Source organism: Staurois parvus, unplaced genomic scaffold (assembly GCF_062004578.1).
Source record: "Staurois parvus isolate SC_StPar_1 unplaced genomic scaffold, SC_StPar_1.0 ptg000558l, whole genome shotgun sequence".
Lineage (NCBI taxonomy): Eukaryota > Metazoa > Chordata > Amphibia > Anura > Ranidae > Staurois > Staurois parvus.
The window spans coordinates 128717-153200 of record NW_028318354.1 but is presented as its reverse complement, the minus strand read 5'-3'; the positions used below and the strand labels follow the sequence as shown (position 1 = coordinate 153200).

The 24484-nt window shown below is 44.0% G+C and overlaps 1 protein-coding gene across 1 annotated transcript; it reads left to right on the top strand.

Annotated features, from left to right (window-relative positions):
- Window positions 1–3518: 3518 nt before the first annotated feature.
- Window positions 3519–24484, top strand: KIAA2013 (KIAA2013 ortholog). The gene is made up of 4 exons (XM_089691249.1): window positions 3519–3730; window positions 5536–6498; window positions 15998–16851; window positions 22268–24484. The coding sequence occupies exons 2-4, from the start codon at window positions 5544–5546 to the stop codon at window positions 22283–22285; spliced, it is 1827 nt and encodes a 608-aa protein (XP_089547375.1). The 5' UTR covers window positions 3519–3730; window positions 5536–5543; the 3' UTR covers window positions 22286–24484.

Sequence of the window (24484 nt, the reverse complement as noted above, 5' to 3'; positions counted from 1 at the left end):
GAAAAATGCCTCAAGTTCCAGATATAGACAAGCAAAGGACCACATCTGGCCCCTGGGCAACAGTTTGGAGACCACTGCCCTATGTGATGATTTTTAGGTGACAGGTTCTCTTTACTGAGACATGCAGGGTCTAAAAGACCCTGAAAGTGTCCGCTTGTCTCCACTGGATGTATTGCAACGAAGATCACATAGTAATACATTACTCCCCTATTCTAGCTTGGGAAAGTGACAGCAGTGACCTGGAGGTCACATCATATGAGTCGCTTTCTGGGTCAAAGTAAGAAGGAGAGGAGAGCAGACGTGTGTCCGCTCTACTCCCTCCACCCACCAGCATCCATCATGTTGGCCCCAGGCCCGCAGATTGGCAAGCGGAACCCAGAATTACATGGCAAGGACATGCACAGCCAGACAGGCAGGAGTCTGCTTATCAGTTTTATATACAATCCCAGTGGCTGCGGCCACCAGATTGTGTGTAAAACCCCCCACTGTCAGGTCCATACGACATACGGGCCTGGCAGCGAAAGGGTTAAATACGACATTGGTCCGTTGCGCATCAGTTGTGGTTTTAAAAATACTGTTTGCTACATTTTTGGTGCATGTTTTGTCTGTTGAAAAAATGCTAAAAAATGCAACCCTCTATTGAAATGAATAGAAACCACATCAAAAATGCATGAAAAAGGCATCAATAATGCAACTCACCTCTGGGAAATTCTCAAGGCTGGGTTTACAGAATTGCATGAGAAGGGTGATCACATTATATTCAGCAGTGCCCTTCTAATGAACTCGGCTCAATATGATTTTGGAAAAGGTTGCCAATGGACTTCAGTGCAAATTCAGCCCCATAGGCTTCTATGTTCTCTCAGAGAAGTCGCATCAGCATAGATAAGAGCCATTCCTATAAAAGGATGATGGATTCAGTATTCTTTTTTTTAACCTTCACCTCACCTCCCTGGTCATCCTTCATCCATGGATTTTGATCCAGCTGCGATTTTGGAGCCTTCCTTTGATTGATCAATCCTTCCTTTGATCTATTGATCTATCCGCGCAATTGTCAGTTAAAGTAATACAATGCTATATCGCAAAAAAATGGCCTGGTCAGGAAGGGGGGGTAAATCCTCTGGAGGGCAAGTGGTTAAAGTGCATTGCGAGTGAAAACGCATGGCAACATGTGTGTTTTGTTCTATTTTCTGTTGATTGCAATTGAAAACACATCAGAAAAAAAAGAACCAAAAGGCAAAGGTGTGATTTTTACATCTAAGCACTGCAGGAAAACACGTTTGAATTTTAAATCATTTTGAAGAGCATCCCCAACTCACGAAGGCAATACACATGCCTTGCATCACCATAGCGTGTAGCTTTAGGAATTTTGTGGCACTTATGTTTTTTTTTTTGCATGATTTAGTGTGCTGACAGCTGTTTTTTTTTTCAATGGGCTGCCCTAATGCAACGCATGTGAACGCACCACCATTCCAGAGCAGTGTAGAGTGTGCTGGGATGGTGTGATGCATTTTCCTTTTCCTATCACTACGCAGAGGAAACAGACACATATGCTTCATATTTCCTGATCTCACTGAGGATATTTACAGACATTCCTCACCATGCATCATTAATACAATATAATCGATTTATTTCCATGTAGAAGCCCAAACAGTGTCCTGGATGGAGGAGGGAGAGAGAAAGGCTAAGGACTGAACAGAGTCATTGTTGCTGCACTGCAACAAGTACTGTAAATCAAAAATGACTGAATGCTATCAGCTCATTCAAAAAGCACTGCAGTTGCGATCTGCGTTGGGCACCATTGTTAAGTGGAACTTAAAAAAAAAACTAGATCACCTTAGTCTGGCCGCTTTCACAGGTATAGCTATGTAAAACATTACAAATAAGTACCTATCCCCTCCAGAGGATTTACCCCCCCCCCCCCCTTCCTGACCAGGCCATTTTCTGCAATACGTCGCTGCATTACTTTAACTGACAAATGCGCGGTCATGCAACGCTGCATTCAAATTAAATTCATGTCCTTTTTTTCCCCACAAATGGAGCCTTCTTTTGGTGGTATTTGATCGTCTCTGCGTTTTTATTTAGCAGTTTATATTTACTAAAATAATCGCACTTCCATGTTGTGTGTACTGTGGGAGACCGAAAATAGTGAATGCAGGGTCCAGGGAGACCACATATAGTGAATGCAGGGTCCTGGGAGACCAGATATAGTGAATGCAGGGTGCTGGGAGACCAGATATAGTGAATGCAGGGTCCGGGGAGACCAGATATAGTGAATGCAGGGTCCAGGGAGACCACATATAGTGAATGCAGGGTCCGGGGAGACCAGATATAGTGAATGCAGGGTGCTGGGAGACCAGATATAGTGAATGCAGGGTCCGGGGAGACCAGATATAGTGAATGCAGGGTCCGGGAGACCGGATATAGTGAATGCAGGGTCCGGGGAGACCGGATATAGTGAATGCAGGGTCCGGGGAGACCGGATATAGTGAATGCAGGGTCCGGGGAGACCGGATATAGTGAATGCAGGGTCCTGGGAGACCAGATATAGTGAATGCAGGGTCCGGGGAGACCGGATATAGTGAATGCAGGGTCCGGGGAGACCACATATAGTGAATGCAGGGTCCGGGGAGACCAGATATAGTGAATGCAGGGTCCGGGGAGACCGGATATAGTGAATGCAGCTTCCAATCCTGGGCAGCACAGTGGCTAAATGTTTAGCACTTCCGCCTGGCAGTACTAGGGTCATTGGTTCAAATCTCAGCCACGGCCCATGGCACCACCTGCCTGGAGTTTGCATGTTCTTCCTGTGCCTGCGTGGGTTTCCTCTGGGTACTCCGGTTTCCTCCCACACTCCAAAGACATGTTGGTAGGTAAATTGGTTCCTGTCTAAATTGTCCCTAGTATGTGTATGTATGAATGTGAGTTAGGGACCTTAGATTGTACGCCCCTTGAGGGTTAGGGACTGATGTGAATGTACAATATATATGTAAAGCACTGCGTAAATTGATGGTAAAATAAATAAATAAATCATGGAGTCAGAAGATTTTTTTATTCATTGATTGATGTCACTTGGCTTAGGCCTAGGAAGAACATAACTCGCCACCCCCCATGGCACTCTTCCTCCCCACTTCAGTCCAATCCACAGCCCACCTGCACAAAGGGTACCCCGCTGATGCCTATAGTCCCCCCAGCCTGGTGAACAAATAGGAACCCTCTTGGGGTCACATATATAAAACACCAATCATATTCCAGCTCAGAAAGCGAGTGCTGCTCAAAGCAACCCCACCAATCCTCCTTCCCACCCCCAGATTCCTAACACCCGTAACGTGTTTCTAGCCCTGGGTGAAGACAGCTGGGGACACACACGTGTCAGCAGCCAGTGGTAATACCCCAGACTGGCCGCTGAGGGCGCGGTGTGGCGCACAAGTCCGCCTCTGCTGTCACATGACCGCTTCCTCCCTCCCGGCCGGGCGTGATTCGGTCACATGATGTGAAGTGACAGGCGACAGGAGGAAGAGATCTCGCGAGAGTTGGCTGTCCGAGAGAGCTGCAGCGTCTGACACTTCCGTGTTGAGAAGCAAGAGAGAGAGAGCGGGGCTGTGTGAGCGGAGGACGGGATGTGAGGGAAGGAGAGCGGACATCTGGCCTGGCTGTGGTCTGACAGGAGGGGAGCTGAGTGAGGATCACCTGAGGCCAAGGCTGCTCAGTGAGGGAAGGGGGGCAGTGTCAGGTAGGTCTGTGAGGGAGGAGGTGGGTTGTATTAGTGTGTGGGTGAGGGGCAGTTTGCATTAGTGGGGGGTTGTGTCAGTGTGCGGGTAAAGGGGGTAGACCCTCAAAGAATGAGTGCCTTGGGTTGAGCTGAGTGGGATCACCTTGGGTTGAGCTGAGTGGGATCACCTTGGGTTGAGCTGAGCGGGGTCTCATTGGGTTGATTGGGATCACCTTGGGTTGAGCGGGGTCTCATTGGGTTGATTGGGATCACCTTGGGTTGAGCGGGGTCTCATTGGGTTGATTGGGATCACCTTGGGTTGAGCGGGGTCTCATTGGGTTGATTGGGATCACCTTGGGTTGAGCGGGGTCTTTTTGGGTTGATTGGGATCACCTTGGGTTGAGCGGGGTCTTTTTGGGTTGATTGGGATCACCTTGGAATAAGCAGGGTCTCCTTGGGTTAGTTGAGTTGGATTGCCCTTGGTTGAGTGGGATCACCTTGGGTTGAGCAGGGTCTCCTTGGGTTGAGTGGGATCACCTTGGGTTGAGCAGGGTCTCCTTGGGTTGAGTGGGATCACCTTGGGTTGAGCGGGGTCTTTTTGGGTTGATTGGGATCACCTTGGAATAAGCAGGGTCTCCTTGGGTTAGTTGAGTTGGATTGCCCTTGGTTGAGTGGGATCACCTTGGGTTGAGCAGGGTCTCCTTGGGTTGAGTGGGATCACCTTGGGTTGAGCAGGGTCTCCTTGGGTTGATTGGGATCACCTTGGGTTGAGCGGGGTCTTTTTGGGTTGATTGGGATCACCTTGGGTTGAGCGGGGTCTTTTTGGGTTGATTGGGATCACCTTGGGTTGAGCGGGGTCTCCTTGGATTAGTTAAGTTGAATTGCCCTTGGTTGAGCGGGATCACCTTGTCTTGAGCGGGGTCTCCTTGGGCTGATTGGGATCACCTTGGGTTGAGTGGGGCCACCTTGGGTTGAGATGAGCACAATTGCCTTGGGTTGAGTTGAGCAGGGCTACCTTGGGTTGAGCAAGGTCAGGACTGAGAGCCAATGTTCTTGTAGGAGTAGGTGGAATCTAAACCAAGAGACGATTGGGTCACAGTCAGGGGGGATTTTGGCTTGCAGGAGTAAAGTGGGGTCATTATCGGTGTGGGTGGTCTGAGTTTACAATAAAAGTGAGTGAAGAACCCTGATTAAAGGAAAGTGAGGGTCTGGGGAAGATACATAAGCAAGGGCACTGATTGTGTGTATCGGTGAGGAAGCTCTGACTAGTGAGAAGGACAGAGGGTGGTTTGCCCAGACTGGCTGGGAGTGTGGGGCCTTGAAGAGAAGGATTAAACAGAAGGTGATCATGGTCTGAGTGTAAGAGGAAGATCCAAGTCGGGCTCTATAATAGGTGAGGGATCTCGGAGTAAGAACTAAGTAAGGTTAGAGGGTAAAGTGACTGGATTTGCCCATGCTCAGATTGGAGGAATAGGGAAGTCTGGTTTTAGCTCCTCTAAATTTTGACTTTACGCTAGGAATCCCGCTGATCTGTCTTAGGTTCAGTTTACGAGTTTAGAATCTGGTAAGACAGGTCAGGGTAGATCTGGGGGAGTGGCTTGGTTCAGGATAGTTATGTTTAAATGTTTTTATGCGTCATAAAGGCCAGACAAGCGTGCAGGTGACGTACCTGTTACTATGTATAGCTGGTTTTAGAGAGCGATGATGTGTGGCCTATCCTCCTAACAATGCCCTAGTGTGACAGGAAGAGATGTCTTCTACTTCTGGGAACTGACTTTCTCCACCTCTTTGAATTTTTTTTTTCTCACACGTTGCCCAAAAATCAGCTTCCCAGATGTGGCTGCAGCAGAGGCTTAAGGGACTCCCAGGACTGCTGTCCAGCAGCTGGGCTCGGAGAGTCCTTGCACTATTGGGGTTCCTTTTCATCATCTACTGGTATATCTCCTCAGGACCAATGTTTAGATCCTTGTGGTACTCAAGTCAGCCTCGTGGTGCTCCTGGAGCTTGCCTACAGACACAGACTAAGCAATGGAAAGCACTTGCAGAGAAAGGAGATGTGATGATGGTTACATATCCCGGTGAAGAATCCAAATTGCAGGGCCCAGCCACGGTTGGCAATGGACATGTTCTTGTTGATGTTGGGAAAAACACCTTGTGGGTTTCCTCCTCATCTGTATCTTTTCACTTGACGGACTATCCCCCATTGATATTTGTAAGGCATTCAGGTACTTCATCAGAAGTCCACACCACTGCTGTTTTCCTTAGAGAGGGTTTGATACGGACGGTTCGCTGCATGCAGATTGAGGCATCTGACACCGCCAGGGACTGTGTTTCTGTCCGGGAGGACTACTTTGCTCACAGGAGCCGACCTCATGTGTATGTGCAGAGGATCCATGTCACCAATCCTAGCGAAAGAGTTGTGGCTTTTGATATCGCTACTCAGAAGCCACTTGCTGGGACCAAATTCTCCAGCAGTGTCGAGAAGGTCCAAGACCGGCAATTTCTGCTGTCCTCTGGACGGGTTTCCTTGGAAGATGGAAAAAGTATGCTGGTGGTGGTTGCCACCAAAAAGGTGGTCAGCAGGGTGCAAGTCAGCCCAAAATCTGAGTTTGATGAGACATTTTTGTCTGTTATTTACACATCTGAGCCAATTGATTCCGGAAAACTGGAAGAAACTTTTAGCAAGTTACGGGAGGCTGCCAAGAAAGAGATGCTGGAGGTGATGCGGATGAGGGTGGAGGACTTGTTTAATGAACATCAGCAGATATGGTCTGACTTGTTTGTTTCAGGTAATTAAGGAAGTATGCCTTTATTTGTATGTATTTTTTTCTTCATTGTTTAGGTTTTGTTTTGGATAGAGTAGGGAATATTTCAGTCAGTTTTTTTCCCATGCTGTCTTTGTCTCAGGAGGGATATTTTCCTTCACTTCCTATCCCAGAGACAACATGTCATTTGCAAGGGGACAAATTTTCCAGCAGTATCGCGAAGGTCCAATACCGGCCATTTTCTCTTGTTCTCTGGACAGGTCTCAATGGAAGATGGAAAAAGTATGCTGGTGGTGGTTGAAGGAAATCTTTCCAAAGCGAGGGGAATTTTCATCCCAGGTTTTTTTACACCAGTCTTCATGCTAAAACAACATCTGCAACTGAATTTTCATGTTTTCAATGACAGCAATTGATTCACCACCAGTGAATGCTTAGTGACAGTCACATTCGCTGCTTTATAATTATGCCCACTTGTTTGGTACAGACGTGAGGTGATATCTCCCCAACAGGGAAACAAACAGCCCAAATCCAAAGAGAGTCGCTGATCTTTCCCCACTTTTTCCAGAACGGAAAGTAGATCTATAGGCAAAACATTTGTTTTTTTTGTTTTTTTTTTTCATTTTGGACAGAATGGGGGAGGGTAATAACACCTGTTGGATTTTTTTTTCGCCATCTGTGACCTTTAGGGAGATTTCCCTTTACTTCTTCCCCCTTAGCCAAACAAGACGTGAGAGGAAATCCTTGTAAATTAATCCAGATCACCAAAACTAATGTCTCCACTGGAAGTTTTCCCTTCTATTACTTTTCTGGAGACAACCCAAAATTTGGGATTTACTTTCACTTTTGATGATAATAAGAGAGGGTGACACAGACAACAACAAAAAAAAAAAAACCTGACAGGTGTTCTAAGTCATCTCCACTCTGTCCAAAACAAAAAAAAAATTGCCTTTAATTATACTTTTAAGAAGTCCCATTAGCTTTGAAAAGTTAAATGCTGGCTTATAGATTTATTTAGAAATGATTTCCCTTCTTCAAAGAAAGGCTAAGGCTCCGTTCACACCAATGTGGTTTTTAATGCTTTTTGCAGAAACGCACTACAGTCCATTTAACCCCTTCACGCCGGATCGCCCCAGCATGAAGAGGAGTTCCTGCGCCAGGAGGTGGACGGGGGCATGGCTTAGTGTCATGTGGCCGCCGTGACGTCACGGCCGGTCACATGATCGGGAAAGGTCCTGATCGAAAGCAGACCGGGACCTTTCCGTGAGTACCTCACATGTGTGCTGGGAGCGCACAGGGCGCGCGCTCTCAGCACATATGTTTTTTGTTACATGAACGCAAATGCGTGGCCTCTCGGCGTCTAGGCCCAGATGCCGGGAAGCCGCACATTTGCGTGCGGCCGGCGTGAAGGGGTTAACATGGTTTCCTGTGGAACATTTTCTCGTCTATGCTTTTTTGAGCTGCTGCGGTTTTGGAGAGGGTCACGGACGTTTTTAAAAGCAAAAAGCAGCATTTTTGCTACAATAGAGTTCAATGGAGAATCTGCTGAAATGCATGGTAGTCTTTGCATTTTTATTCTACTCCACAAAAAAAACAAAAATTCCACTTAAAAAAAAAAAACTGAACAAAACGCGTGTAGAAAAGTGCAAAACAAACTGCAAAATGGATAAAAAGCAAACTGCATAGGTGTGAACAGAGCCTAAGTGATTAAGAGATTCCCTTCTTTACTTGTTCCAATCTGACCTGCAGGCTCCTCACCTGCCAGAAGCCCAATTTGTGGGTGTTTCTGTTATTGAGTGCTGATGGCATTCACTCAAATCAGTGTAGTAATGGAGAACAAGAGGAGAGCGCTGACACTTCCCTTCCTCTGCATCACTTTACTGTGCATGGCTGTTCAAGACCTCCCTTGTTTCCACCTAACAATGGGGCTGGTCTTGGCCAAATGCTTGGTGCCTAAGACCAATGCTGTCAATCAGCACTAATTATTGAGCTCCGGTTCTATTGCACCGACTGAAGTGGGACAAAGTGCTACACGCCTTTTCTGCCATTGGAACAGGATTAAGAAAAACACATTTGTTGATACTTCTGCTTTAAAGTAGAATTTCGTCTTTACTATGACTATAACTAGTTAGTTTGGGCCAGGCTGGTCCACACGAGCTGATTCCTTTACATAACATTGTACATGCTGTTGCTGTGTGTGTGCTGTAATATACTGTATGTTGTAGCTTTAGCTCCATACAATATACAGCACTGTGTTCCGGCAGCAGTACAGGATGACTTCTTGTCTGGCACTGGAGCTAGAGTCGGGATGAATGCTTCTCTGCCATTTTGGAGAAGCCCTGTGTTTGTCAATGAATACAAATCTTATGATTAGCTGAGCTGGAGAAGAGGGTGGATGACGTCATGATTTCCACTTCGGCTAATTATTGATTAACCACTTCCAGCCCGGACACTTTCACCCCCTTCCAGTCCAGGCCATTTTTCAGCTTTCACCGCTCTCGCACTTTGAATGACAATTGTGCGGTCATGCAACACTGTACCCATTTTTTAGCATTTTTTTGAGACAGATAAAACTTTATTTTGGTGGTATTTATTTACCGCTGGGATTTTTATTTTTTTGCTATATAAATGAAAAAAACATTTTGAAAAAAAGTGTTTTTCTTATAAAATTTTGCAAATAAATAATCTTTCTTCATAAATCTTGGCCAAAATGTATTCTATCTTTTTAGTAAAAAAAAATAAATAACCCAAATTAGTTTATAACCAAAAATTATAATTTTTCAAAACAATTTTTTACATTTTTATTAAATTTTTTTAATTAGTATCTTTTTTTTTTTTTTTTAACACACTGTCACCCTAGCAGTACATTGTCACCATAGTGACACTGTACTACTTGTGGGGGTGATGAAGATTTTTTATTTTTCATTACACTGATTGCTTTTATACCCATAAAGGCTGTAAAAGCAATCATTTCTCCTTCTCCCTGGCTGCATTCCTGCAGCCATTGAGAAATACTGTGACAGCTGTGATTGGTCACAGCTTGTCACATGGTACAAGGCTGTTGTGAATAGCCTTGTACCATGTGACCTCTGTGATCATTTACAGATTTCACAAGTAGTAAGCAATGATGTCAGGAAGTGACATCTTGTTTGCTACTATTCATGTGATCATTGATTTGCCAATCAGTGATCACATGATCATGACCTCACACGGGTCCCATACAGCGATCGGTGTTCCACTGTGTCCGGAGAGCGCACAGGCAGGGAATGGGCAGCACAGTGGCTAAATGGTTAGCACTTCCACCTGGCAGTACTAGGGTTATTGGTTCGAATCCCAGCCACGGCACCTCCTGCCTGGAGTTTGCATGTTCTTCTTTTGCCTGCGTGGGTTTCCTCCGGGTACTCCGGTTTCCTTCCACACTCCAAAGACATGATGGTAGGTTGATTGGCTCCTGTCTAAATTGTCCCTAGTATGTGTATGTATGAATGTAAGTTAGGGACCCGCTCCTGCACTACTCCTGTCTGGCCATTTATGTACATGTGCTGGACGGGAAGTGGTTAAATACAAGGCTTCCCCAAAATGGCAGACACATTCAGGCCAACTCTACTGGCAGTAGTACAGGTGACTTCCCATCATACTAGTACAGTATATTACAGCGCACACTGCAGCCGCCTTTCCCTGAAAAGAAAACTATTTGGGGCAAAACAAACTATTTAAATTCACAGTAAAGCTGGAAATTTAACTAAAAAAATTCCAATATCAAACCCTGGTGCATTTCTGCAGTGCCTGTACCTCCGGGCCAAATTGTAAACATCTCAGCCCTGGAGCCCATAGATTCATTTTACCTTTGTTCATTAGCTATTCAATTCCCAGAAATTGTGCATGTTAGTGTGTTGCTTTTGGCAACCAAAGGGTTATTTCTGGGACCGTGCGTACATAACCCATAAAGGCCTTGTTCATACTTGTGTTTGGGGAGCAATAAGAACTAGCAATTGAGATGCGTTTTTACCACTCCCCCAATTGCTATCCCTTAGGCTTGGTTCACACTGCCGCGACTTGGGATCTGCCTTGTGAAACCCCACATGACATGTGAAATCTCATGGTAGTCAATGAGAGCCGTCCTAATTAGCATGACTGAAGTCGCTCCGACTTTAGAAAAGGTTCCTGTACTACTTCAAGGCGACTTCTATCCGACTTGTGCCCATAGACTTTAATAGAAGTCACCTCCAAGTCCATCTATATTGATGTGATTTAGATCCAATATTACAGGAAATTTAACCAGACATTCCCTGAAAGTTGCTTCAAAATCGCTTCACAGTAGTACTCAAGTTTCCCGGAAAAGTCGCACTGCAAGTCGCGCAACTTTCAGGTAGCAGTAGTGTGAACTGAGGCTTGTGCTGTTAACCCCCCTGGTGGTATTCCCGAGTGTAGCTCGGAGTAACGTTTCAGCACCACAAGTGGTAACCCCGAGCTACACTCGGGAATACACTGCAGTGTTACTCCGGGATCTCTCCTGCACTTACCTTGTCCTGCGCTCCCGCGATGTCCTCCCTGCAGCGTCCCCGGCCATCTCCTCCGGCTGATGCCGGCATCTGTCTTCTGGGTTCCGTTCCCTGCGACGTCGGGACGTACAGGGGACAGAACGGCGGGAAATTTAAAAATGTCAAAAAGTGACATTCACTAAATACACTAAGATCACATAGTATAACATTCCTGTATCAAACCATTTCACATACATTTTGTCCCGAGTTCTTTGTCCTGCGCCCTGCCTGCATTTTGACTGTTCTTTCTGCCTGGAAACTGAGAAAAGTCCATGGCGTCCAAAAAGCGTCCCTTTAGGTCAAAAGCGGTTTTAGACCAACTAGAGAACAGCGATAGTAAATCAGAACCACTTGCAGAATTGAGTGATAATGATTTGTGGGGGAAATTCGTCATCAGACACTGAAAACGATTCTGCGACTTTGCTCAGCGATGTGCGAACTTGGTGCTATATTTCAAATTTCAGTGTTTTTGGTTTGATTATATTATTGAATTCAATTTATTATTATATTTTTATTTTTTATAATTATTTATTAAATTATAATTTATGATTTCGTGTTTCAAATTTTATCATACCCGGGATGTCTACTAGACTTTTGTTCGGACAGATTTCAGTGAGTTATTCCTAAAAATTACAGGCCTACAATAAAAAAAAAACGACATATCTCCATGCAAAAAGTGTACCGCTTTGAGCACAGAAATATGGACATAATCAGACCGCTAGGGAGGCTACGGAAACAGAGTGGGGAATACATATGCTGAACTTTGCATTATGGTGCAGCAAACATTTCCGCTTTCACGGTCAGCAGTCCTATTGCATGCAACCCATTCAACTGAATGGGCATATTGTACAACCACATACAATGCATGTGGTTGTGGCATCTTAGTTTGGGGCAGTGTTTCTCAACTCCAGTCCTCATGGACCCCCAACAGGTCATGTTTTCAGGATTTCCATTATTTTGCACAGGTGATTTGATCAGTTTCACTGCCTTAGTAATTACCATAGCTGTTTCATCTGAGGGAAATCCTGAAAACATGATCTGTTGGGGGTCCATGAGGACTGGAGTTGAGAAACACTGGTTTGGGGTTAAAGTAGGAGCTGAGAAGGTGATACAATGCCTCTTTGCTGTCTGTAAAATGCCTCTGAAAAACATTCAGAGCACAAATTACTCTGCAGAGAGCAATGCTAGTATAAGCTAGCCCAAGAAATGTCAGTTTTTGTACCTTCTTTCATTTTATTGGGTCATTTTGTAGGTGGTTTGTTATGAGTTTTTCTCTATAGTAAGGCAGGCAGATGCCAGGACGGAGCCGGCGATCTTCATTTTGTAGAAGAATATCTGAGCTTTGTTCCTGTTTTGTGAAGAAAGGTCACACTTGCTGAGCTGATGACAAGAACAACTTGCTGTGCAGCTTATATTTCTGTAAACATGTTAAAAATCTGTGTTTGTGTATACAGTGTACTGGCAACACTATGGGGGGTATTTATAAAACAGAGAATCTGACCTTTACCAAACATTCACTGCAGGTGAATCTTCCTGCTGCATGTGTTTTAAATCACAGTGGTTGGTTCACCACCAGTTAATGTTTGGTGAAAGTCACATTCAGGCTAAGTTCACATATGTGCAGGTGGTGCCGCTGCAGATCCCCACAAAAATCCGTGCAGCCGCACCACACGCACAGAAGAATGCGGACGCAGAGGTGGGTGCCATTAGTTCTAATGGCATGCCGCCCGCACTGGAAATTGGAACCGAGGTTCCCGTGCGGGCTGCGGTTTCCAAAGAAGTGCAGGGACTTATTTCCTACGGGGCACGGGAGTCCATTCAAATGAATGGGCTCTCGTGAGCGCGCAGAACACGGCCCGCAGGAACGCACATATGTGAACCAGGGCTTACTGCTAAATACAATCTGTCCTGTGTTGAGGGCTGTCTATTGCTTCTGATCAGGGGCACACTGACAACTCATGGGGCCCCCGGGCAATAGGGGATCATGGGGCCCTTGTGTCCTTGCCCGAACTCAAAAAAGCCTATGAAAAAGGTACCAGGGGTATCTCATGGGGCCCCCTACTGAGTCTCCAAATGGTCAGTCCGCCCCTGCTTCTGAGTGCTACTTGCAGAAGAAAATTTAGAAGAACACAGCACCGTATTGGAGTGTTCAGCATATGGATCATATTTTCATTTTATGTCAGCTGTGTTTTAGTTTGCATCATATTTCCTGTGCGGTGATTTTGTCAGACATTTCTTTGTGGTTTTACGGTTGGCTGTCTGTTACCTTCTGACACATAACTGTGACAACCTTTCTCAGAGACATGAGCATCAACCTATCCAGTACACCAGCAACAATGACATTGCAGAACACTTGCACCTGTTTTCAGTAACCCTTTGGGGTTGAGTTACTAAAACTGGAGAGCATAAAATCTGGTGCAGCTGTGCATGGGAGCCAATCAGCTGCTAACGTCATCTTGTCCAATTAAGCTTTGACAATGGAATCTGGAAGCTGATTGGTTTCTATGCACAGCTGCACAGATTTTACACTCTCCAGTTTTAGTAAATCAACAACCTGATGTCTTGTTCATCAATGCCATGTGGAATAGTGCGGTAACCTACATCTGGCAGCAGCAGTTGCTTTTTATTGCTTTTATTGCATTGATGAAAGTAGAAATTTGAGTTGCTATGAGTTGCTGTGCATCATTGCATTTTGTGTTTTCCTTTTTAAATCCCTACTTTGGTATAAAATCCTCACCCTTCCCACCCACCAGCCTATAATTGCTGTACTAAGAAAAATAATAACCTTGTCTAAAAGCCCTTTTTATTTATCCATAGTCATGGTCAAGTGACTCCCTGGTCCAGGTCTTAGTCCTCATACACACTTGACGTTTTTACAGCGGCTGTTTTTGGAGTTTGATGTTTTTTTCTACAGTCAATAAACTCCCCAGTATGTTATCCTATGTGTCCATGCACACATCGGCTGTAAGCAACTTTTTTTGGCTGGGAGGGTTTTTGGCAAAAAAAAAAACCCAAAACGTAAAAACGTGGTAAACCGCTGCAAACTGGTGGTTTTGGACATTTTCTTTTGGTTAAAAAAAACTCTAAAAAAGGCAAATGTGGGAAAACGCCACTAAACACTAATGCAAAAACACTAAAGAAAAGATGAAAAACTCACGTTTTTAACTTCCTTAGCGGTGTTCCCGAGTGTAGCTCGGGGTAAAATTTCTATACCAAGAGCGGTAACCCCGAGCTACACTCGGGCTTACCATGCGGCGCTGTTCTGGGGGTCCCTGCAGCACTTACCTTGTCCTTCGCTCCCGCGATGTGTCCCCTCCAGCGTCCCCGGCCATCTCCTCCGGCCGATGCCGGCATCCGGCTTCTGTGTTCTGGTCCCTGTGACGTCGGGACGTACGGGCGCCGGAACCGGCGGGAAATTTGAATTTTTTAAAAAATGTCATTTTTGCTGTCATTGCTATTTCAATGCATTTCACATACATTTTGTCCCTACTGCTTTGTCCGGCGCCCTGCCTGCATTTTGACTGTTCTTTCTGCCTGGAAACTTAGAAAAGTCCATGGCGTCCAAAAAGCGTCCCTTTAGGTCAAAAGCGGTTTTAGACCGGCTAGAGAACAGCGATAATAAATCAGAACCACTTGCAGAATTGAGTGATAATGATTCGTGGGGGAAATTCGTCATCAGACACTGAAAACGATTTTGCGACTTTGCTCAGCGATGTGCGAATTTGCCTCTGTATTTCAAATTTCAGTGTTTTTGGTTTGATTATATTATTGAATTAAATTTATTATTATTATATTATTATTTTTTATGATTATTTATTAAATTATAATTTATGATTTCCTGTTTCAAATTTTATCATATCCGGGATGTTTACTAGACTCTTGTTCGGACAGATTTCAGTGAGTTATTCCTAAAAATTACAGCCTACAGTAAAAAACTACATATTTCCATCCAAAAAAATGGTACCGCTTTCAGCACAAAAAATCGGAAAGAATCATACCGCCAGGGAGGTTAACATGACTTTACACAGCTAACGTTACCAGCGTTATCAAAACGTCTCGTGTACATGAGGACTTATCCTCTTCTGTTTGCCCTGATTGGGTCCTTCTTCAGTTGTCCATGTCATTGCCTGCCTGAGGTGTACACTACTATTGAATGGACTACAGAAAAGATTTCTCAGGATTGAGGAAAAGGCTAAGGGAAGTGGAGGGGACCGGCAGAACAGGCAGGAAAAACACTTGTTTAGTAGGATGGTGAGGGGTTAGAACTTCTGACGAGTTTATAATTGCTCTGTGCCTTCCTGTCCTGGTGACAGTCATGGTGATTTGTCTAGCACAGTGTTTCTCAACCTTTTTTCAATCAAGGCATCCTTTAAAATTATGGACAGTCCCGAGGCACCCTTTAAAATATGGATAGTCTTGAGGCACCCTATTTCAGAATGTGAAAAACTATTCTAATAGTTTTATATAACGCAGAACATCCACACATGTAGGACACCCAACATTAGAGGTGATTTATTCTTCCAAAGCAAATACACTTTTGCACACTGGTACAGACTAGTATTCTAGTGTTTCTCCTCTCCCTCAGTTTTTCTCCATCACTGAGCTAATGTGACCCCCAACACGGATGGAGAGGGGCGGGGGAGGGTCAAACAAGGATGCTTTGCAGGCAACTGACATCCTCCTTATCAACTGATGATGTCATTGGTTGTCAGGACACCGGTGGCTAGAAGGTCATAAATGGTGCTCAATGAAAACCTGGAACTTTGTGTAACTAAAGGGCAGGCTTGTTCCACCATCTGGCTTGTATACATGTTTTTGGCCATTTTTAGACATTTTGCCAAGGCACCCCAGGGTGCCTGGGCATCCTAGTCGAGAAAGGCTGGTCTAGCACAACAGCAGAGTAAATTTTGTCAACATGCAATGTAAATAAAGGCATGCTGGTGTTTTGCTGTACATTACCTAATGATATCTCGTGCTTTTCCTAGGAATTGAGATGAGAAAGATCAAAGATGCTCACACACCCACCAGCGACACCATCAACATCACTCTTTACTACATGCTGTCCTGCTCTCCAGCACCTCTTGTGGACCCTCTTATAAGCAATGAAGAGCGTGAAAAGATGGAGCTGACGCTAAATTATGCCGACCATTGTTTTAGCGGTCACGCCAGCATGCATGCTGAGAACCTGTGGCCGAGCAAACTTGGAGGGATCACCCAGCTTCTCCAGCTTTGGGACCTTTGGAAACTGACCTTGCAAAAAAGAGGCTGCAAAAGCCTTGTGGCGGCTGGTGCCCACGGACTCATGCAGGGGATGATGCTTAGCTTTGGTGGTCTACAATTCACGGAAAACCACCTACAGTTCCAGTCTGACCCTCATGTCCTTCACAACAGCTACGCTCTCAGAGGAATACATTACAACAAGGACCTCATCAATCTCGCTGTCCTGCTTGATCTGGATGAAAAGCCATTCCTTCACGTGTCTGTGAAGTTCCAGGATAAGTTGGTGAAACTTTATGCCTGTGAGGCCGGGTGTTTGCATGAGCCGGTGGAGCTGACATCGGAGCTCAAAGGGCATGTATTTCCCATTCTGGTGACTCAGCCGTTAACACCATTGCTGTATATCTCCACTGAACTGACGCATCTGCAGGATTTGAGGCACACCTTGCATCTGAAGGAGATCTTGGCCCACGAGGAGCACATGGCCAAGCAGTATCCAGGACTTCCCTTCCTCTTCTGGTTCAGCGTGGCTTCTTTGATCACACTCTTCCATCTCTTCTTGTTTAAGCTGATCTACAATGAGTACTGTGGCCCCGGGGCCAAGCCCCTCTTCCGGAGTAAGGTATAAAACTGCTGCCGCGTAGATCAGAGCTTGTTCTGTCTGCTGGCTTGCGCTTTTGTTTGAGATGCCCAATAAGTAGCTCAGGAAACCTGCTTGGTGTTTGCTTGTGGTGGCGGGGTTCTCTCCTCTCTTTCCATTGATAACAAGCTACAGAACGTCTTGTCTTTTCCTGAAAGACATTGTTTGTACAAGCTCTTCCAGTATGGGGATTTCATGGTGAAGTTCATACTAAAGCTTTTGTAAAGAAATGGAGACACAATTTCTCTGTTTTATTTTATTATTTTTTTTGGAAAAGGAGATTTTTTTTTTCTTGTTTGGTTGTTTGTGTCTCTGATTTGCAATGGATAGGGCACGGAAAAAAGGTCATTTGAGAAATCTTTTAGCCTGAGAGGGAAGAGCTACAAGCTACAGGGTACCTCAATGCCCAGTCTACACTGTACTGGGTAGATGGCTCCTTGACACTGGGACAAGAGACTGTCTGATGCTGAACTTTGGCTTCTCAGTGTGCAGGCCGATCTGAATACAGATCCTGGGTAACGAGAACCCGGTAATGACTTTTGGAATTCTTGCTAAACTAAAATCTTTTGAATCAAATTGAGGATAGAAGAGAGATTTTAGGGAGTGACTTGTTTGTGTGCCAACAAATTTTTCTAATATGCAGAAAAAAACAATTTGAGCCGTGATCATATAGAGTTTTCTTGCTCGCTGTAGCAGCAATATTATCTTGCACCAAAAGTTTACTGAACATACATATAACAAAGATTTTATAGGGCATGGAAGAATTTCTATAATGTGCAAAAAGATCTGTTTATAAGATCAGAGTCCTTACAAATGTATGTCAGATACAGATACATTCTAGGAGCCAGAGCACTAATTCAGCTAGCGCTGAATATTTTTTTTAAGGTGTGTTTTTGTTTTTTTTTTTTGTTTTTTTTATCTTGTAGTTTAGTTAAAACTCATTCTCCCAGTCTCATTAACATGTATTTGTCAGGAGGAAGGCGACTTATCAAAGTGAAGACTATTGTCCACTGCTGGAGGCCATTGCCCGACCTTGAAAGTGGTGCTACATGTAGTATCATGTAGAGGGACATGCCTTCCCTGGATCTATCACTACTTTTGGGAGTTGGTCTGTAGACACTGAATGGGAGCCCAGTTTTGACGGGTAACAGCAACTAAGTTCTCTAAGTATGTGCACCCCAACCATTGGCTCTTACGGATTTCTGCAAAACATTATTTGTGATCTCCTAGCTGTTAAAGCTTAACTCCAGGACACGCAAATACTGTCTAGATACAAGAGCCATGTGCCTTGTCACTTGAGTCTCAGTGTGCTTTGTGTATTTTAGAACTTTGCAGTAATCTAGTGTGAAACTTTGGCTGTGTGCAGAAGCTGCTAAAGTCTGGTCAGTGCTGCGCTTTCGCCTTGAGGACGTGACTGGTCTTGTCTGCAGCCTTTGCTGTAGTTTTCTGCAGGCAGTGTGTAGTTGTTAGGCTTGCTGGGTTCCTCCCTCAGTTTTGCTCTCACTGCACATGATATGTACAGCACAGTGATGATATCACTGCTACAAGGTAATATCTGGGTTTGCAAAGCCATTTGGTGCACACAAAATGGATTTTTAGCCTTTGTGGCTATTGAAGAATATATTTAAATGAAAGGTTTTGTGCCTGAAGTTCAGCTTTAATTTTGCCCAAAAAAAGCAAACTGCACCATTTATCAAAGTGAAATACAATCCACTTTCTCCATAGCAACTGTCATTTTTTTTAACATGGGCTTAAAGTGGAGTTCCACTCACGCTGTCAAAAAATAAGTCAGCAGCTACAAAAACTGTAGCTGCTGACTTTTTAAAAAGAGAGCCACTTACCTGTCCCTTGGTGTGTGTCCCCGCAGCCCGTTTCACTGGCCGTCCTGTATTCCAGGAGGCCGGCATCTTCAGTGTGTGCACCCGGCTGTGACAGCTTGCGGCTTCACAGCCGGGTACCCACTGTGCATGCGCAAGTAGTGCTGCGCTTCATGAATGGTCCTGTAGTCTTCTGGCACCTGTCATGTGTCCCAAAAGACTACAGGGAGAGAGGAAGGGGGGGGGGGGGGGGGGGGGGGGGGACACCTTCTGCTTCCGATCGTCTAGGCGATTGGAACAGAAGTGGGAGCGGGTACCTGTCAAATTTGGGTACCCGCTACCCCCCGCCGCCCAAAGGTGCCAATCCTTAATGGGGGAGCGGGGGATCAGTCTTTAAAGCGGAACTTCCCCTTTTGGGGAAAGTGAATCTGTCAAAGCTGCAATACCTGTGTTGCGCTAGGTTCACACCTATGCGGTTTGTGTTTGACCCATTTCTGCATTGCCATTTATGTTTTTGCACCTGTGTTTTTGCCGCTTTTTTTATGCTTTTTTTTTTTTTTTTTGGTGCTAGGCAGATTTAAAACGTGGCAAAAACGCAACGGAAACACACTACTTGCTTTTCCGCAGCGTTTCCCTCGAAGTCTGTAGAACCAAAAATGCAACTTTTTGCGTTCAAAAAAGTCCCTGACCCTTTCCAAATAACACGCCGGCTGAAAACGCGGAAATGTGAACGTGTCCCATAGGAAATCATGTTAAATGGCCTGTAGTGCGTTTCTGGAACACGCGTAGGTGTGAACCTGGGGTAACAGTTCTGAGATTGAAGATGTTTTCCAGGCTGCGTTCTAGTTATAAAGACAGTGGTGTAGCAGAGCTCAGCATAGTCGGCTTCTCTGTCTTCAGTTCAGTCTGGCACTTGACATCCACAATATTGTAGTTTATGTTAGGCATATCACACAAGTATTTTGCCTTTTGACAAATTAGTTTTATGAATGTAGCTGTCAACATGCAGAATCCTAAAGGAACACGGTCAGTTACGGTCAGTTACCCAAAAAACGTTTGGTGCAGAAGAAGTAATCTACTCACCTCTTGTTCTATTTGAGTGCTGCAGCCTTCATCAGACACGTCAACATGGTCGCCTCTGTCCTACGTTTGTCTGACCAAAGCTGCAGAGCTTGAACACCGCACTGAGACAAACGCCTTCTCTGAATTTACTATTCCTAATCCTACTTAAGGAAGGGGCCTATTCTTCTCTGATGTGGTCAGGCTACAGGTTAATGTCTAACCCTGCTTTGAAGAATGATTATAGTGGTATCTTAGCAATGGAATGATTACTGTTCTTGTCACACTCCGCTTTTCTCTGGAAACCTTTGCAGTGTGTGTTTGCTTTTCCCCCTAATTTTCCCATTTTGTTCAATAAATTTGCAGTGGAAGGTTTAGGTTTGCTTATCGTATCATTTTTGTTGGTTAGTTTTTTTTTTTGTATTATATGTGTATTCTTTTTTTTAAATGGGAGCCAGAACATTGACATGGTCTGTGTCTGACACTCTAGCTTGTGGGTGTTATTTGTACTGGAGAGTACAAAATCTGGTGCACCCCTGCACAGAAATCGGCTTCCAGATATTATTATTAAAGCTTAATTGAACAAACTAAAGTTAGAAGCTAATTGGCTACCATACACCACATTTTGCACTCTCCAGATTTAGAAAATCAACCCCATGGTCTCCCAGCAGAGATTGCATACTGGTGTCCAATGACACAACCTTGTATTTTTTTTACATTCATCGGCTGCAATGTTGGTTGCTACTAGATTTGCAGCCTCAGAAGCTGAGAAACTTTGTGTGAGGTCAACCAGACAAGAGGATGGCAATGGAGTTCAGATGACTAGGTGACTTTTGATTCCTGCCACTTCTCATTAAGTGTCAGGCTCTGGAAAAGAAGGCTAGATCATGAAGGTAAGTATAAGTCTTCAAACTAGGCGTTCAGATTCCTGTTGTGACTGGGTCTTTTTAGTGATGTTACCTGCAAATCTCCATAACTACGTTTATCAGTTGCCTAAAAACCCTTGAAGGGTATTGCTTACCTAAATAGCAGTGTTAGAGGTGCAGTCTGACTATCTGCATTGCTGTGAGTTACACTCTATGGCCGAACATGTGTGGACACCTGACCATCACACCTCTATTAGCTTGTTGGACACCTCATTCCAAAACATGCCCATTACTATGTAGTTAGCCCTTTTTTGCTGCTATAACAGCCTTCACTCTTCTGGGAAGGCTTTCCAAAGGGTTTTGGAGTGTCTGTGAGACTGGTTGAGAAGGACCTAGCATGCAATGGATGTTCAAGGTCATCCCAAAGGTCTTCAGTAGGGATGAGATCAGAGCTCTGTGCAGGCCACTCAAATCCCTCTGCACCAAACTGGTCAAATTATGTCTTTATGGAGCTGGCTTTATGCATAGGGGCTTAATCATGCTGGAACAGAGGTTTTTCCCCTAAACTGTTACCACAAAGTTGGAAGAGAATTATCTAAAATGTCTTTCTATGGTGCATTATTAGTCATATCCTTCATTGGAAACACCTGAACCCCATCATTGAAAGGAGTAGCCACATACTTTTGGCCATACAGTGTAGATCATCTTGGTGGCAGGGCATGCTTAAGGCTTTTATATTCTTATTTTCAAGAATACTGTTACCCTACATAAAAACCCAAATGCACTAAAAATTGAGATTGTAGGATGAGCTGAGTAGATTGCTATGTACAGTGAGGGTGTCTTTGCAGGAAACCAGAATAAGCCTTTCCAAAAAGAGAAATCGCTCTGTCAGTGCATACTGATTTCACTTGGTACATCCCTGTGGAACCATCGCATATCTGTTCTGTTTGGCATATAGAGTCCATGTGCTTTGACTCTATTGGCCTTGGGGAAAATATACACAAAAAAACCTACTAGAACTATAGGACACTACTGTCACCGAGAGCCACCACTTAGTGAGTATGTGTAGGTAATGTACAGTGGGAGGATGAAGATGAGGGGGTTAATGTGCAGGATAAGGGAGGTGAAGATGTTAACATACAGGTCACTACAGAGACATAATGGAGATAAGATTTTTTTGGAGGGGGGGTGACAGGGTTAAAAAAAAAAATATTCCCAATCATTATTTTAATAAAACTGCAAATTAATCTGCTACAGCCTATGGTTCATTAATTCAGTCATCCTTTCACCACTTTCTGCTTTGTGAGAGGAAGGCTCTCAAATGTAAACAGTATTAGTGTTTACATTTGTGATTACTGTCATTGGCCATCACAGCAGTCAGAAGGCACAGAGTCTCTTTTATTGGCTCTGTACATTTTGCCTGTGATCTGAGCTAATGACAGCCCAATCAGTCATGTGCACTGTCCAGAAATTAAAGTCCACCACTTCACTGTTTATGAAAATACATCCGTAGAAAAGTGGTTAAAGAAATGCTATGTCCAAACACTATCAGCAGTTCCAGCTTTAGAAATATATTTTCATTTATTTTAGAAGTATAGATCTGCATTATCCAAAATCACAGCTGATAAATAACAAAATATCTTATTGGTTGAACAGGAAGATGACACTGTGTGAGCAAAAAAAAAATATATATATATATCGGTCATATGCAAACCACCCTATGCAACTGGAAGAGTGATGGACTGCCACTGGAAGCTGTGGTTTGGGTGGAGACTGGACGTTAAACTGACAGAATTCTTATAACCAAAGTACCTGTCTTGAGCACAGAGCAGTACTGTGTGAGTTGTTTTCTGTTATCTATTGTCAAGTTTTAAAAAATGTATGAAAAATCAGCACCAGGTTTGTACACTGACCAATCACCAGAGGCAGCCGTTTTGCATCCAAAACCATCTTTCCTGAGAAGACTAAGATCTTGAGGAATCCCTCTTATCAACTGACAAGGAGCCGGGTACTTCTTTGTTCTCCTGACAAGTAGTTACAATAGAATTAAACCTGAACTGAATGACATTTAGTTTGATAAAGCACAGTGTATCATAAACAACTGCCATGTTTTATCCTTTTTCCCATCTCAGTTCTACTGATTGCCTCTGACTTCTTTCAGCCACTTCATGCACCCGCTCCAGCATCTGCTATACAACATTGCACTAGACTGGCTTCCTGACAGTGGCAATGGTGGATCATTCTGTTTCATGAGTGTCAGCTTGTAGTCTCCACCACGGGTACATGTTACAAGGTGAGAGCTGAGTTGTTACCTCATAACAGGAAGTGTCTGAACAAGGTCCTTCATGGCAGGATCACCAGGGATCATTTTAATGAAATCTGCAGATTTAAGAAGATTGAACACAACTTTTGAAATGACCTTGACATGTTAAAGCTTGAATGAGATTTTAGTGCTTGGGTTTAGGGATATCTCTTGATAGTGACTATGTCAAACCCCTTTGTCTTTTGATAGAAGCCATGTCCCTAACCTTTATCAAGTGATTACAGTTATGTTCCTATGGGGAACTAGGGAGAGGTCAAAGTACCAAGTCTAAGGACCAAGAAGTGTGGGGAGACATCTAGGCACCATTGAGTAGCCCCTCGCCTCTTTAAAATGGCAAAAACAAAGTGTTGGATGTTCCAACCAGAAATTTTTCCCTTTAGCATACCCCCAATCAGACCCAATCAACTGGGGGGCAGATTGAGCCATGGCTGACGTGACACTGCCAGTTCATACCACGTTTTCCATTATGATAGACCTCCATGGATGGTTGGGCATGCAAACCGTCAAACCACAGAAAAAGATCTTCAGCAGATTTGCATATAAACATGCATGTGCAAAAACTCTTCTTATGTAGACCTTTGAAAGGAAGTAAGAATTGGCTCAGTTGGACATCTCCAGCCCCAACCTATCTCAGGGAAGCCAAACGCACCTGGACAAGGTTTTTTTAAACTATATGATCAGTGTTCCCTCCTGAAATCCACAAGTAAGGACTTTGTGGTGGCCCATGGCCATGACACTGTTCATATAAACTGGCGAAGTGTGGGGTCAACCATGGCTCAATATGACCCCCAGTTATTGGGCTATAAAATTCAATATCTTTTCAACCATTTGATCTAGTTGGAACTTGTTGGAGGGTCAAACTTATGTTTTTGCTATTGTAGAAGGGGAAGAAGCAGCTCACTGATGCTCAGATGTCTCCCCACACTTGGTTCTCAGTTAGACCTATCTATGAAAACCCTTAGGAACATTATTTGTAATAACTTGATAAAGGTTGGGGACAATGCTTCTATATAAAAAACCAATGGGGGTTTAGACATTAGATACTATCCACTAAGAGATGCAAAGTTTTTTATGTTGATTTATTTACTATTGTTACAATCAGTTGACTAGGCCCTGGGATTATCGCCAAGGAATTGTTTTCAGTTTGAGGGTCATTCCTTAGCGATGTGTCTAGTCTTGTCACTTGCTAGAAGAGATATCCCTTACTATAGCCACCAGTAACCCCAATATTTGTTTAACCTGCAAAATGGCTGCACTCTTATTTATTCAGTAGGTGGGAACACCTTTAATGGATTTATTACAATATCTCTTATTGTGATGTGTACTCTTTAATTTATTATGTGAATAGTTGTGAATATTTTGATTACAGATAATGTAACTGGGGTATAGGTTTTGTCCACATGCCAAGGATTAATATCTTCACACAATATCGTGGGTTAGCGTTTAATCGGGGAATGCTTGTTTATATTCATACAGATATTCTGCTTCTTGCTGACTGAGGAGTGGATTTGTACATTTTGTTTCTAATTAAATCTGACCTTTTAAATCTT

Bases quoted from the DNA above. Each gene is read 5' to 3' on its own strand.
- KIAA2013 (XM_089691249.1), top strand. From the start codon at position 5,544: ATGTGGCTGCAGCAGAGGCTTAAGGGACTCCCAGGACTGCTGTCCAGC. The intron at 6,499-15,997 runs GTAATTAAGGAA...TGCTTTTCCTAG, and splicing joins GTCTGACTTGTTTGTTTCAG to GAATTGAGATGAGAAAGATC.